This window comes from Leptonychotes weddellii, chromosome 4 (genome assembly GCF_054177405.1).
Source record: "Leptonychotes weddellii isolate Sample4059 chromosome 4, ASM5417740v2, whole genome shotgun sequence".
NCBI classification, from domain to species: Eukaryota; Metazoa; Chordata; class Mammalia; order Carnivora; family Phocidae; genus Leptonychotes; species Leptonychotes weddellii.
In genome coordinates this window covers 141,172,500-141,187,421 of record NC_138372.1, presented here as the reverse complement: position 1 = coordinate 141,187,421, position 14,922 = coordinate 141,172,500, and the positions used below count along the sequence as shown (strand labels likewise).

Genomic DNA, 14,922 nt, shown 5'->3' with positions numbered 1-14,922 from the left:
ACCCAGGCGCCCCTGACTACTTTTCTGAGGCAGGTTGAAACTGCAGTTTGATTAGGTATTAAGCCCTGGTTTGGTGATTTGGCCTAGCGTAAGTCATTCCATTTTGGGACTGTGATTTTCTTTTTAACACTCCCTTAAACATTTAAAGAACATTTATGTACCAGGCACTGTAATGGGCAAAAGACAGACAAAGATGAAGCTATATCCATCCAATCAGGATCTCTGAGGGATGGGATAAATTTCCCATGATGATGCCGGTGTGCAGCCAAGGTTAAGAGTCACTGGACCAAGTAGAAGAGGGGCTGGGAAGGGAAGAGCAGGCGTGAGCTTCTTCTTACCTCTCTCACTGAGGAAGAAAGGAGCTCAGAGCTCTCCAAGGAGAGGGAGGGACGGTGTCACTGGAGTGGGATGGATGGGTTGGGAAGGAGGTGACTCAAGAGCAAGCGGAAGGGTCAGCTGAAGTTCAGCCTTGTGGGATGTGTAATAATTGTCTTTTCTCCATCCTAAGAGCAAAGGGAAATCAATATAAGATTGGCAGTGGCAGACATGGCTGGGGATGAGGTGACAATGAAGAGCTACTGCTCTAGTCCTGTCAGAGGATGCAGATGGCATTGAGCAGCAGAAGTGAAGACACAGGAAGGAGAGAGATTCATGGAATATGTAGGAGGCAGCCCGCGGGGGTTGGGGGAGAGCTGGGCTTGCCAGTGAGTTGGATCTAGGGATGTCGAGAAGAAGAGAGATAAATGTCCAGGGTGACTCCTCAATCTGGTTTGCAGAGTTGGATGGACAGTGGTACAGCTAATATGTCAGACTCAGGGACACAAGGAGACAGGCAATGCGGAGGTCATCTTTACAAAGCCAAATGTGCTTCTGGAGTTGGAACATAAATTGGGATCATGAAGTTTGTTTTCATAAGTCTTAGCGACTCTGAGAAAGCTGAGAATTCAGTCCAGGGTTTCTCCCTAAGGCTCAAATGTCCTCTTGGATTTCTTTCTGCTTTACTTGGGTTGATTGATCAGGTCCTATGATTGATTTTATTTTATTTTATTTTATTTTATTTTTTTTTTTTTAATTTATTTATTCATTTGAGAGAGTGAGAATGAGAGAGAGTATATGAGAGGGGGCAGGGTCAGAGGGAGAAGCAGGCTCCTCGCTGAGCAGGGAGCCCGATGCGGGACTCGATCCCGGGACTCCAGGATCATGACCTGAGCCGAAGGCAGTCGCTTAACCAACTGAGCCACCCAGGCGCCCCTATGATTGATTTTAATGAGACAAAGTCACTTGTTCCAGGATGAGCTTAGAAATGAAAATTTGGTGATCCCGTCAAAAGGAAGACGTTGCTTGGGATGCTTTCAATAACGATTTACCGCCTAATACATTCTTAAATAGAATCTTGTGTTATATAATATTGTGGCCCTGCTGTTGGTTGGAGTTTATCTCAATGTATGTCCTAACACATTTGCACCTGATACAGCACCTGCTCTCCTCCCCAAAAAGAAGGCTTTAGATAAATTGGAAGGTTTTCAAGGGAGAACAGCCGAAGTAATTAGGAGCTGAAAGAATTGATTTATGAGCCAAGATTAGATAAGGTAAATACATTTTGTTTGGCTATCTGACAAATAAAAGTGGAGTGAAGTCAATCAGCAGTAAAAACAAAGGAAACAATTCAGGTTCACCCAGAAAAACGAGAGAAATTTTCACCCTTTACTGGTTCTCCCTCCCCTCCCTAACTCTTTTCATTCCTCAAATGTTGGGTAAACCCTGAAGAACATTTGTGAAGTGAACCTAAAAGGATCTGATGATAAAAAACAGACAGATCCTGAAAATATTTGAGGTGGGCTAGGAAGGTGATGTTCTGACCAGCTGGTTTGCTGAATAAAGGAGATTCTTCCAGGGCCCGCAGATGCATGAAGATGAAGGAGCACGACTATAGAGAGCCCTTCCTTATTAATTTTCTAGGGACACATTTATTTCAGTAGTGATTGTCACAGTGATGAACATCAGCTGAGCCATATAAAACTGCGTTTCATTTGTGGCTTTCCAGTTCACAGTCTGATGGCATTTGTTTTGTTTTGTAAGGCATTTGGTTTCCTAAGTGCTTGATTCACTTTATCAACCTCTGCATTTCTCAAAGGAATGATTCACCGATGACCTGGGACAACTGGCTGGAAATCAGATCCCAGGACATGGAAGAGGGGCTGAGGGAAAATGGCTTGCATAGGATTGAGGCCCAGGGTAGGCTGAAAGTAAGACTTACCCCTCAGAGTTGTATGCTCCTCCATGTAACCTTGGGGAGTCATTCGACATCTCTGAGCCTCAACATCCCCAACTGTAAAGTGAAAACCATTCCTACCTTTCCAGACCGCGAGGCTTAATTAAATGATCTAGTGTGTATAGGATGCTTAACCCAGGCCTGGGCATTTACAAGCTCTTCTCTGAAGAGGTCAGTACCTCCTGGGAGGAACACGTCTCCTTAACACCCTATTTGGGATTACAGAACCGCCGCTCTAGCCTGTGGCTGCCTGGATCCTGTGGAAGGAAATAATACTGAAATAATATTCGGGGGTTTGAGGTAACCTTGGGCGGTGAAAGGACCCTGGGTAACCAGAGACACCAGGAGAGGAGGGGGAAGAGGGAGGTTCAGAGGAGGCTGGGGCGCAGACCGTGGCTGCAGCTGATCGCCAGGACCCAGGGTGGCAGCAGGGGCCCCCTGCGGTGAGTGGCTCATGCCGCCCTGATTTGTTTTCCATACATCTGCCCACACCCCCTCCCATTCAGTAGAGCTTCTCAAAATGTGTTCCCGTGTTGAGGGGAGGAGAGGGAGGAAGGGCATGGAGGAGAAACAGAACAAGAAGAAACAAAGGAGAGGTGCATGGCAGTTCTCCTCTCCCTTTCCTGCTCCCGGGGAACTAGGGAGGTGGAGCAGGTGTGATAAATCCTGATTTGGGAGCTTGCAAATTGAAGCCCCAGGAATTTCGATCTGCTGTCATTTTAGAAAATGGCCCTTTGACCATCACATCTGCATCAGCAACAGTCTCTACTTTATTTACATAGCATATGCATGCATGTTGATCATCTATCTGTAAAGCCATTTTTTCTTCTTGTAAAACTTGTGCTTTGTTATAGAAAAGTTAGCAAATATTAAAAATAAAATTTAACTAGAGGGAAATTGAAGCAACCTGCCATCACGCCACCCAGAAACAGCCACTGTAAATGGTTGTTTTGGCTCGATACTGTTGCTTTCCTGCTAAGTGTTGGAATGTTCTGGAGCATGCATTGTGATTTATATTATCATGTCTCCCTTCTCTGTCCTGGGGTCATTTCGGCCACCCTCAGGACCCCTCTGGCATCCTCTCCAAGGCGACTGCCACAACCTTCTCCTGCCCTTGCTTGCTCCTCAGGGTCAGGTCTGCATTTCTCTCTGTGTGCAAATACACAGAGTGGACATGTGCCCAGGCCCCTCACTCTCAGGATGTTCCACACCACACTCAAGCTCCCCCTCCATGCCAGAGCTGCCTCCCTCCTCTGTCTCCTCATCTGTCACCTGATCAGTCATCCCAGTGAGAATCTGCTCAGAGCCCTGTTGCCCAGACTGATAGCACAGCCTTCCTCTTGTTGGAACCAATGCTTTGAATTAACCCTAGTCTAGGTCTTAATTCAATTCTGCCCTTTACCACTTTCTGCCGAGCTGCCGGCTTTTCCTCATGGGCCCTTCCTCAGAGTGACTCCATGCTGTTGGCTGTTCCTCAAAGCACAGGCTCTGGAGCCTGATGACATGGTTCCAGTCCCGCCTTTTTCAAGTTAAATTTAAGAGTGCTCTGTTGGGTTTCCTCAACCCTAAAATGGGGCTAATAATATTCCCTGCTGCAGATCTGGTGAGATAACTTAACTTCAGCCGTTTAAGGTATACCTTAATAGTGGTTTTTAGTATATTCCTGGAATTGGGCAACCATCACCAAAATCAGTGTTAAAACATTTTATCTCTCCAGAAAGAAACTAGGTGCCCCTTAGCTATCACCTTGACTCAACCCCTCCAGCCCAAGGCAGCCACTACCCTACTTACTGTCTCTGTGGATTTGCCTCTTCTGGATATTTCGTACAAGTGGAATCAGAGAGTATGTGATCCTCTGTGACTGGCTTCTTTCACTTAGCGTAACGTGTTCAAGGTTCATCCACACATGTGCCAGTGCTTCCTCCTTATGGTCGAATAAGATTCCATAGCGTTCCTCTACCTCATTTTGTTATCCATTCATCAGTTCATGGACATTTGGGTAGTTTCCACTTTGGGACTGTTATGAATAATGCTGCACTGAATATTTGTGGACAGGTTTTTGTGTGGACAGGTTTTCATTTCCCTGGGATAAATGCCTAGGATTGGACTTGCTGGCTCATAGGGTAACTCCAGGTTTAACTTTCTGAAAAACTGCTTTCCAAAGTGGCTGCGCCATCTTCTTGTAGTTCCATCAGCAGTGTATCTGATTTGCCCACATCCTGAATGTGGAAGACTTAATACGGAAAGAATGGAAAGAATAGTTCTTTAAGCTTGATTTTATAGTTCAATAGACACTAAAAAAGTACTTTCTTCTAACACTTTAATTAACAGCACTTGCTTTTAGAAAAATGCCCTTTGTCCTCAAGGGATGTCTGCGATGCACTGGGAAAACACTTTAAGAAGGAAAAAGGCGAGAAGATTAATTTGCATTCAAATAAAAATACAGAACCTGAGGATTTTTTTTCTAGTATTGTCATTACTTTAATGAACCAATAGGGATTTCTTAAGAAATGCAAATAGGTATTGTTTGCCATGAATAAGGCAATGTTATCTAAAGGTAGAAACGAAGTATAGGATCCTGTACAAAAAGTGAGATTTTTTGAGAGCAAAAAGAACTGGAGTAGGGCCAAGTGACTTAGGAAAAATAAAAAATCTATTGAAGTAAGCAAGAATAGAGCTTGTAAACCAGGGAGGCTTTGCAGGGGGGGTGATGGGGGTGCAGGCAGAGGGACCTGGGAGAGGGGCTGGTGGATTCCCAGCTGGTAAGCACTGAATCTGAGCTTCCAGCCCTGGAGTCAGTCAGCCTCCGTGGTCAATGCCCTTAATGACTGCATGAGCATCCCTCTCTGCTCCTTTGTTTTCCTCACCTACCTTGTTTGACCACAACAGTTAAAAGCACATGAACCACCTCATGATGATAGTTTAAGTAAAATCAATTTCAGTAGTTCATCAAAGACACTTAATTAAGCAACTTACTTAACTTACTTTTTAAATTAATCATGAGTTAACATAATATACTATAATATACCAAGGAAAATATGAGTTGAGCCAGATCATGTGGGGCCTTGTAGACCTTGTTACAAAGACTCAACTTCATTCCAGAGGCGGGGAAAAGCATTCAGTTTTAACCTTTGTGCTTCGGAATGTGCTTCTTTCTACTTGCCCCGAGGAGTTTGTATTGGAGGGAGTGGAAGCAAAACCTGAGACACTACGATCAAGGGGAAGAATGACAAGAGGTTGAACTAAGACCAGAGCAGTGGGGATGGATTAGAGGGGCCAGCTGGGAGTTAAGGAAAGACAGTTGGTTGTGGGGAATGAAGGTGAAGCAGGTACCATGTGAGTCTCTGGGGATTCGGCATGCAGCATGGGCAGTTTGGAGATAGAATTCACCGAGACTGATTCTCATGAAATGAGATTTCACAATAATGAGTCTAGTTTTCTGGAGAAGAAAAAGTTTTGCGTTCTTCTCCATGTTTTCATGTCAGTTTTTCCTTGCAGTCCGAGAATTTTGTTTGGGCCAAAGCCATTTTCTTTTCATCAGACATGTCATTTTTCAAAACAATTCCAGCAATTTCAGTACTTCCAACTTTAATTTATGGAAAGTCTATTCATGTCCCTCTGGGTCTTTATTTATTTATTTTTAAAGATTTTATTTATTTGTGAGTAAGAGAGAGAGAGAATGAATGCAGGAACTGGGGGGCGGGGGGACTCGATCCCAGGACCCTGAGATCATGACCTGAGCTGAAGGCAGACGCTTAACTGACTGAACCACCCAGGCGCCCCGTGTCCCTCTGGGTCTTTTGAACAAGCAGCATTGTTGCACAATTTCCTGGACCCCTCAAGCTTGCCCAAGGGCTTGCCAGTGCCTAGCATTCAAGGAGAAAAATGACTCAGCTAGAAACTTGACGGCTAACCTGTTGAAACCCTCTTGTGATTCCAGGCTGCCCTGGCAGGAGGCACCACCATGATCATTGATTTTGCCATTCCTCAGAAAGGCGCTTCCCTCCTCCAGGCCTTCGAGACCTGGCGAAGCTGGGCTGACCCCAAAGTCTGCTGCGACTACAGCCTTCACGTGGCGGTGACATGGTGGAGTGACCAGGTGAACCACTGGGGGTTGTGGGGGTGGATTTCTTCCATTTAGTCCCCTAGCCCTTGCTCCCCTAGGAAATTGGTGATATCAGTTGCTTCCTGGGTGACTGGAAGTCAGAATTAGAGGGAGGACTTTTCCTTACATATTCCTTTGTACCTTTTTGAATTTGGAATCCTCTGAAGTATTATCAACTTGAAAAACTAAAAAAATTTTTAAAGCATATAAAGATGATAGGATACATCCTTATACCCATTCACAATAGCCTTTCCTAATACATGATCCAAGGATTGTAAAATCTTTAGCTGTAATTTTTTTTTAAAGATTTTATTTATTTGAGAGAGAGAATGAGATAGAGAGAGCATGAGAGGGGGAGCGTCAGAGGGAGACGCAGACCCCCTGCTGAGCAGGGAGCCCAGTGCAGAACTCGATCCTGGGACTCCAGGATCATGACCTGAGCTGAAGGCAGTCGCTTAACCAACTGAGCCACCCAGGCGCCCTTTAGCTGTAATTTTTAAAAGTACTGAACTTCTCAATTTTAACACCTCCAGGCTCTTTTAAGCAGTATTTTCCCACAGAGTAGAACTTGTATTAGAAATGTTTAATATCTGGAGAAAAAAAAGAAGAAGGGATAGAACAGGAACGTTTTGAAGTCTGCCTCCCAGCTGTATCCTCCCTCACCTGGTGCCCTTCCTGCTCTGTTCTCTAGTATCAACATGGGGTCAGATCCTTTCATGGAGGAGCTGAAACCAGCTTTCCTTATCTGCTAACCATTAGGCCATGGCAGAAAGGATGACAGAATTCAGATAGAAAAGATAGTTTTGAGAGATGTTAAAACATGTTTATTTCTCCTCATAAAAAACATGCATGTGTACTTTGGAAGAAATTTTTACTTGAATTTCAATTGCCAACAGTTTTTCCACATTGGACTTAATTTGGAAATCCTTTGCCGGAAAGGGTTCACAAGGGTGATTTTATTTGAAGTTACCATGCAACTTATGTCCGCACTTCCCCCCCTCGAAGCTGGGCTTCAGGAACCAAATTAATATAAAACAAGTAATTAATCTTTAACCAATGGGTCTGCAAACATAATAGCAAGGTTTACAGTCCACAGCAAAAGTTAATTTTTCTCCCAAAACACCATTCTAAGTGATGCATCTAATCTCTTTTCTGCTTTTAGGGTCTTCCTGCTTTCCTCCTTTCTCCCTCCCTTCCTCCTTCCCTCTCTCCTTCCTTCCTCCCACTCTTATTTTACAATATAAAGCAAAGATGAAGATGTTTGTCCTTACCAGTGTTTCTCACACGTTAATATGCAAATGGTTACCTGGTGGAATTGTTAAAGCACCAATTATGTTCAGAAAATGTATTCGTTTGCTAGGACTGCTGTGACAAAGAACCACAGACTGAGTGGTTTAAACAGAAATCTATTGTCTCACCATTCTGGAGACTCAAAGTTTGAGATCAAGATGTTGGTAGGGTTGCTTCCTTCTGGGGGCTGTGAGGGAGAATCCGGTGCAGGCCTCTCCCCGGCTTCTCATGGCTTGCAGGTAATCTTGGGTGTTCCTTGATTTGTAGAAACAGCACCCCGTCTCTGCCTTGGTCTTCACATGGCGTTCCCCGGTGTGCATGTCTGTGTCCAAATTCCCCCTTTTTATGAAGACACCAGTCATCTTGGATTGGGGCCCACCCTCATGACCTCATCTCTACTGATGTGATCTGCAATGCCTCCATTTCCAAATAAGGTCCCATTTTGAGGTACCCGGGGTTAGGACTTCAACATACGAATTTTAGGGGGTGCACAAGTCAACCCATAGCAGCAGATCTGGGGCAGGGCCTGAGAATCTGCATTTCCGGCCAACTCCTAGGCGATGCCAAGGTTGCTGGTTCAGGTAGCACACTTTCAGAGCAGTAAGGCTTAAGCCACCATGCCTGCATTTGGAAGCCCGTCATGTGCATATGCTAACAATGTTTAAGGCATTTTTTTTCTGACTATAACAATAATATACTCGGGCGCCTGGGTGGCTCAGTTGGTTGAGCGACTGCCTTCGGCTCAGGTCATGATCCTGGAGCCCCGGGATCGAGTCCCGCATCGGGCTCCCTGCTCGGCGGGGAGTCTGCTTCTCCCTCTGACCCTCCCCCTCTCATGCTCTCTCTCTCTCTCTCTCTCATTCTCCCTCTCAAATAAATAAATAAAATCTTTAAAAAAAAAATAATATACTCAAGGGGCACCTGGGTGGCTCAGTCATTAAGCGTCTTGGGATCAAGCCCGGCATCGAGCTCCCCACTTGGTCGGGAGCCTGCTTCTCCCTCTCCCTCTGCTGCTCCCCCCACTTGTGCTCTCTCTCTCTGTCAAATAAATAAATAAAATCTTTAAAAAAGATTATACTCATGGTAGAAAACTTGAAACTATAGAAAAGTAAAAAAAAAAAAAAAACCCAAAAAACAAAAAAAAACCCCAAAACCAAAAAAAAACCCAAAAAGAAAATGAGGCACTCTATATCATGTCCTGCCCCTTGCTTTTGTCCCTTAACATACCTTGGAGCTCATTTCATCCTTCAGTGATGACCACTGTCAACATTTGAGCGTTTTTTCCGTTTCTTGATGAATACGCTGTATATAGGTCCGTTCAGTCAGCCATCCATCCAGCAGATAGTTTCGGCATGGCCACCGCGGCAGGCCCTGTTCCCGCGCGCGGCAGTGGACAAACTCTGCAAAGCCCCTGCTCTCTAGTGGGGGAAGCCATGAGAAAGGAAATATATAATAAATAAAGCACCACAGAGAAAAGTAAGAAAAATTAGTAAGGGAATCAGAAGTGACAGAAGTGAGTCATCTGACATGTAATAGAGTCATTTATAAACATCACTGATTCAATAGAAAAAAATGGCATTGTTTTATTTTGCGCTTTTTAGTTAGCATAAAGGTTAACATTTTTTTTTCATGTTTATCAGTCATTTGTATTTACTGTTTGAATTGCTGGTAGTATTTTTCACCTGGCATGTTAGAGTTTTTCTTATTAAGTTGATAGACAACTAAAAGCAATCAATAATCCTATGCCTAGAACATGTGTTGGGTGTATGTCTGTGTGTATTAACATATAGAAATTCAAACAATTGTATTTGGTCAAATCTACCAATTTTTTCTTTGAAGTTTTTAGTTTTTATTGAGACTTGAATTGGACCTGCAAGGGTAGTGAGTGAGCTTGTTTTGATCTTACCTTGTCCCTTACTTTTGGCATACCTGAAGTCTCCTAAGGATTCCAACCTGTCCAGAGTCTCTCACGTCCCAGGAGGGGCCGGCGGCTCAATCCGGGTCTTCCTCCTCCATCTGAGAGCCCATCCTGCGGGTTTCAGATCTGAGTCCAAAGCCTTACCTCGCATTAGCTTTGATCCCTTTTAGAGACATGATTTCTCACGTTGCTGCCAAGTGGCTTCGTTCTCATTTTCCAAAATAATTTCCTCCCATCAGGAGATAGATGCCGAGGATTTTATGTCCGAGTAAAGAAATGAAGTACTTTGGGGAAAACTATGAACTCTTTCACGATTAAAAGCATCATACCAACAGCACTTCATCGGATGAAGTGAGGTCTAACCGGGGGGAAGGATCAAGGCCTTAACTGCATTTTTTTGGGAATTTAACTGTTGCCTTATTTTACTTAATTCTCTTCTGAATGCAACATCTCGAATGTTGAAGAGAATGTTGAGATTATTATTTGAACGAAAGCATGGCATTTTGTGTGTGTGTGGATGTTGTTCCCCTTTTAGGTTAAAGAAGAAATGAAAATCCTTACCCAAGACAAAGGTGTGAACTCTTTCAAGATGTTTATGGCCTATAAAGACCTGTACATGGTGAGGGATGAGGAGCTGTATGCGGCCTTCTCTCAGTGCAAGGAAATTGGAGCAATTGCTCAGGTCCACGCGGAAAACGGAGACCTGATCGCAGAGGTAAGCATTTACATCCCAGAGCTTCGCCACAAATGAAACGGCCATCACTTGAGCCAGAGACAGTTGGACCCAAGTGGGTGAGCTCATTCTGTGCATTGGAAGAATGGAAATTCAGACACTCATGTCCTATGGCTTGGAAACACTTGACTCGGTTTACTTAAGTCCATGCTCGGACTTTTATTCAGGTGATATATGCATTGGAATAAAGATTTCCCTTTTTCAGATTAGCTATCAGATCTCAAACATGTTTCTCAAACAAATACTTTTCTTTGTGTATCCCAGCACTTTTTTTTTTTTTGTAGCTCCACCTGCTGGTTCAGAATGCTAAAGTGTGGACATGAGTGGGAGCTGATGACTCAAGCAGTGTATTAAGTGCTGTTTAAAGCCCCACTCTTTTCAGAAACTGGTATTAAAATGTGCTCTGAAGGAATCTAGATGGGGTATTTATTTCTCATGGGAGTTCCATTATTAATGCCCGAAGGATACACTATCTGCAAGATTTAAAGTGCTGTCTCTTACCCTTTATATTAGCTGATTTTTTTTTTTTTTCTCTCCCCAGGCTCACCTCCCATTAAAGTCAGGGAGAGTGAGGCTGGGTGGCCAGGAGGCAACCAGGGATCATGAGAAGTGAGCCTGAGCTGTAAATTCAAGCCGACCAGAGTTTAAATGGACTCCTCGTTTCTAGCTGTATGACACCGGGCCAGCCGTTTTCCCACTCCGAGTGTTGACTTCCTGCTTTTTTTGTAAGGAAGAAATAACATTTTGCAGTGGGAAAATGTCTCGTCCAATATCATTCGGTGGGTGGGACAGAGGGCAGCGAAGACTATGATTCAGTAAAAAGCACAGCTACTTACGTAATGTCATATGAGTCACTTAAAAATATTGGGCATTTGAATATTTGGTTTTATTTTATTTTGTACTGAACCAGCAATAAGAATGTGATTCAAATTACCTCCTATCTTTTTCAGCCTTTCCATCGAAATAATTTAATTGTGAAATATGTGTATGAAAAGCTAACATATACCAAGTGTCATGTTTATGTGTTAAAACTGTGTTTACCAAATACACACACACACACACACACCCCTCTACCCCTAATAGGTCTGAAAGCCTGGCTGTGTATTTAATTCACAAGAAGATCATGGTACTTGTCATTAGTAGACCTTCCTCGCACATGTGTCTGTTCCCGCCGTCTTCTTAGGGAGCAAAGAAGATGCTGGGGTTGGGGATAACAGGGCCCGAGGGCCATGAGCTGTGCCGCCCGGAAGAGGTGGAGGCAGAAGCCACGCTGAGAGCCATCACCATCGCCAGCGCCGTGAACTGCCCTCTCTACATCGTGCACGTGATGAGCAAGTCTGCAGCCAAGGTCATAGCGGATGCAAGGAGAGACGGTAATTCCTGAGCAACAAGCTCGCCTATAGCTCAGTAGTAGCTGAAGAGTGAGGTAAATCGGCCGCAGTTCCTGCTTTGCTTACGAGAAAGTTGCAGGGAGGGGAGCCTGGGTGGCTCAGTTGGTGAAGCATCTGCCTTCGGCTCAGGTCATGATCCCAGGGTCCCGGGATGAAGCCCCGAGTCGGGCTCTCCGCTCAGTGGGGAGTCTGCTTCTCCCTCTCCCTCTGCCTGGTGCTCCCCCTGCTTGTGCTCTCGCTCGCTCTCTCTCTCTGTCAAATAAATGAATAAAATCTTTATAAATAAATAAATAAATAAATACACAGGAAGTTACCTTTGTAAAAAAAAAAAGTTGCGCATGAATTTCCGCAGCTCGTCTTCCTCCTTTTCCATTAACATCCTTTCTGTTTTCTTGCACCTTATGCATGTCTAGTTGTATCCTCCTTTCTGCTTCTCTGCCTTAGGTTATTTCTCCACCATCCTTGGAACCTCAGGACATTTCCTTCAGCCACAGGTCCCCCACTCTTTAATCTGCAGCCCACTTTTTAATCTGATGGCTAAGTGCAAACTCTCTGATTAATTTTAAAGAAGATTACCTGTCTCTTAGGCATCTCCATTATCCTCTTAGTACCTGAATCAGGATGGCGCAGGGTACACAGTAGATGCTCAACAAATTTCTTTCAAATTGAGTTGATTTGTCCCATAGCTCCCTGGGTATTAAAGCTATTAGAGCAATTATCCAAATAGTATTTTTATGACAATTATTTTAAGATTTTAAAACCAAAGCCCCTCCCCCCGCCCATAAAATATAATAGACCCTCCTAGGATGTGCCAGCATCATCTCACTTTTAAAAGTCAGGAAATCAGGGCACCTGGGTGGCTCAGTTGGTTAAGCGACTGCCTTCGGCTCAGGTCATGATCCTGGAGTCCCGGGATCGAGTCCTGCATCGGGCTCCCTGCTCGGCAGGGAGTCTGCTTCTCCCTCTGACCCTCACCCTTCTCTTTCTCTCTCTCTGTCATTCTCTCTCTCTCAAAAATAAATAAAAAAATTTAAAAAAAAAGTCAGGAAATCAGAAATAGTTTTATAAATCATCCTGGCTCTTTGTTTTCTTTTTAAACTGAAACTGACTGAACTTTTTAAAATATGGGTTATAAAAATTATGAAATTAGATTCGGCATGTCTTTAATTAACACTAACATTAATTTTGTCAAAATCGCTTCTTGTTGCATGAAGGTTCAATAAGGATTTTGTGCAAGTTGAATGCATTTTAAAAATGTAATCCATCGATAAACCTTGTGTTCAGAGTAAACTCAGTTTTACACAGGAGCCCATAAGGTCTTACTACCAACCGTTTCTGTTTACTTCTCCCCACTCGCCTTCCCCAATAATATAATTTCAGTATAAAAGAGCACAGCAGTTCAAAGAGAAAATACTGCAATTTTAAAGTTACAGTCTTAGTTTCTGCCACCAGGTGGCTCTGTTGCCAACTCTATGGAATTGGTTGTTATATAATTATTTGCTCTGTAAATCATGTTCCATGTCCTACAGCCTGTCAGTCAGGTCCATAATGTCAGAATATGATTTAAGAAATAGCAAAATCAGCAGAAATGGGCAGTCTTAACCCACATCAAGCTACGATTTTGACAGACCTGTCAGAAAACAGTTTGTTGATCTTAGGTATTAATTTTTTACTGGGATAGAGTTCCATTAGGTGCAGAGTAAAAGTCTAGAGAAGGTTTTTGGAATAAGTCATGGGTAGAAAACTATTAAACTTAAGTATGGACATTTTAATTTTATTTTAAATTTTAAATTTTATTTTATTTTTTGAATAGGTAACGCATTTACATGGTCCCAAAGTCAAAATTATATATTAAAAAAAAAAAGTATTCTCAGAGAAACTCTACTTCCTTCCCTAGCAACTTCATCCTCCACCTCATTAGTAATTATTTTTATTAATTTATTTCTGGCCTATCTTTATAGTGTTTCTCTTTATGAAAAAAGAATATGTGCATATTCTTATTTCTCTTTCTTTCCTACTTGAAAGGTAAAGTAGTATATCTCGTGTTCTGTATTTGGCTTTTCTTTCTACTTGAAAATATGTCTTAAAGGTCAGCTCATGTTAGGTCTAGAGTTTCTCCATTCTTTCCTACGGGTGCAGAGTATGCCTCTGTATTTGTTCTAGTCCCCTACTGATGGACACTTGGGCTGTTTTCAGTCTTTAGCTCTTACGTATAAAACCACAGTGATGGCCTTATACATATGCTGTTTTATGTGAAAGGTGTATTTGTTTTCTATCACTACTGTAAACAGATGGCCATAAACTTAGCGGCTTAAGACAGCACAAGTGTATTCTCTTACAGTTCTGGAGGTCAGAGGTCTAACCCACATCTTACTGGGCTAAAACTAAGTTGTAGGCCATGCTTGGTTCTTTTCCTGGAAGCTCTAGGGGGAGAATCCCTTTCCTTGCTTTTTCTACCTTCTAGAGACCACCCACATTCCTTGGTTCACATTTCCCCTGCTCCATCTCCAAAACTGCAGGGGTGGGTGGAGAACATTGCATTATTCTGCTCTCCTCTGCTGTCCCTCTCTTCTGCAATTAATCCGGGATAAAGCCCCTATCTCAAGGTTCTTTATTTAGTCACATCTGTGAAGTCCTTTTTGCCACGTAGGAGAACATAGTCACAGCTTATGGGGATGAGGACATGGAGGTCTTTGGGGCACCATTGTTCTGCCGGCCACAGAAAAGGATCCTCAGAGTAGCGTCCTAAAAAGTGGGACTGCTGGTTCAAAGGTAAATGCATACATACTTTTTGGATACTGCTAAATCCCTTTCTAAAGAGGCTGTAAATAGGAAATATTTAAAATGTCAACCCAGATGTTCCAGCTGAGTCACACTTACTGTGGTAACACTTGTAAAATCCCTCTAATGTGCAATGATCAGAGGCAGCCGAGGTCCAGAATAAATTGGCATAAGAGGTTTCCCACGCCTGGCATGTGAACTCTCACGTGTGATCAAGCAGGAACCCAGAGGGAGTAAGGGGTGGGTTGGGCATAAACAATGCCAGACTGTTCACATGGTGACTGTATCCGCCAACCCAAGGGCAGATCCCTGGAGAGTCTAGAGTGACAAGAGCTGGTGGACCACACTGACCTTTTGCTCGTTTATTATCTAACAAAATTTCAGAACGTGAACAAGCAATACACATCTATTCATTGTTATCATGTTTAAATA

At 43.3% G+C, this 14,922-nt stretch overlaps 1 protein-coding gene across 2 annotated transcripts in view; it reads left to right on the top strand.

The window, feature by feature from the left end:
• The window catches only part of DPYS (dihydropyrimidinase), a 72,905-nt gene that overhangs the window by 8,307 nt on the left and 49,676 nt on the right, over positions 1–14,922 (top strand). For both annotated transcript variants that reach the window (XM_081816388.1, XM_081816389.1), the window contains exons 2-4: positions 6,213–6,371; positions 10,121–10,300; positions 11,502–11,691. In XM_081816388.1, coding sequence (XP_081672514.1) covers positions 6,213–6,371; positions 10,121–10,300; positions 11,502–11,691 — 529 coding nt within the window. The remainder of the gene's footprint in view (positions 1–6,212; positions 6,372–10,120; positions 10,301–11,501; positions 11,692–14,922) is intronic.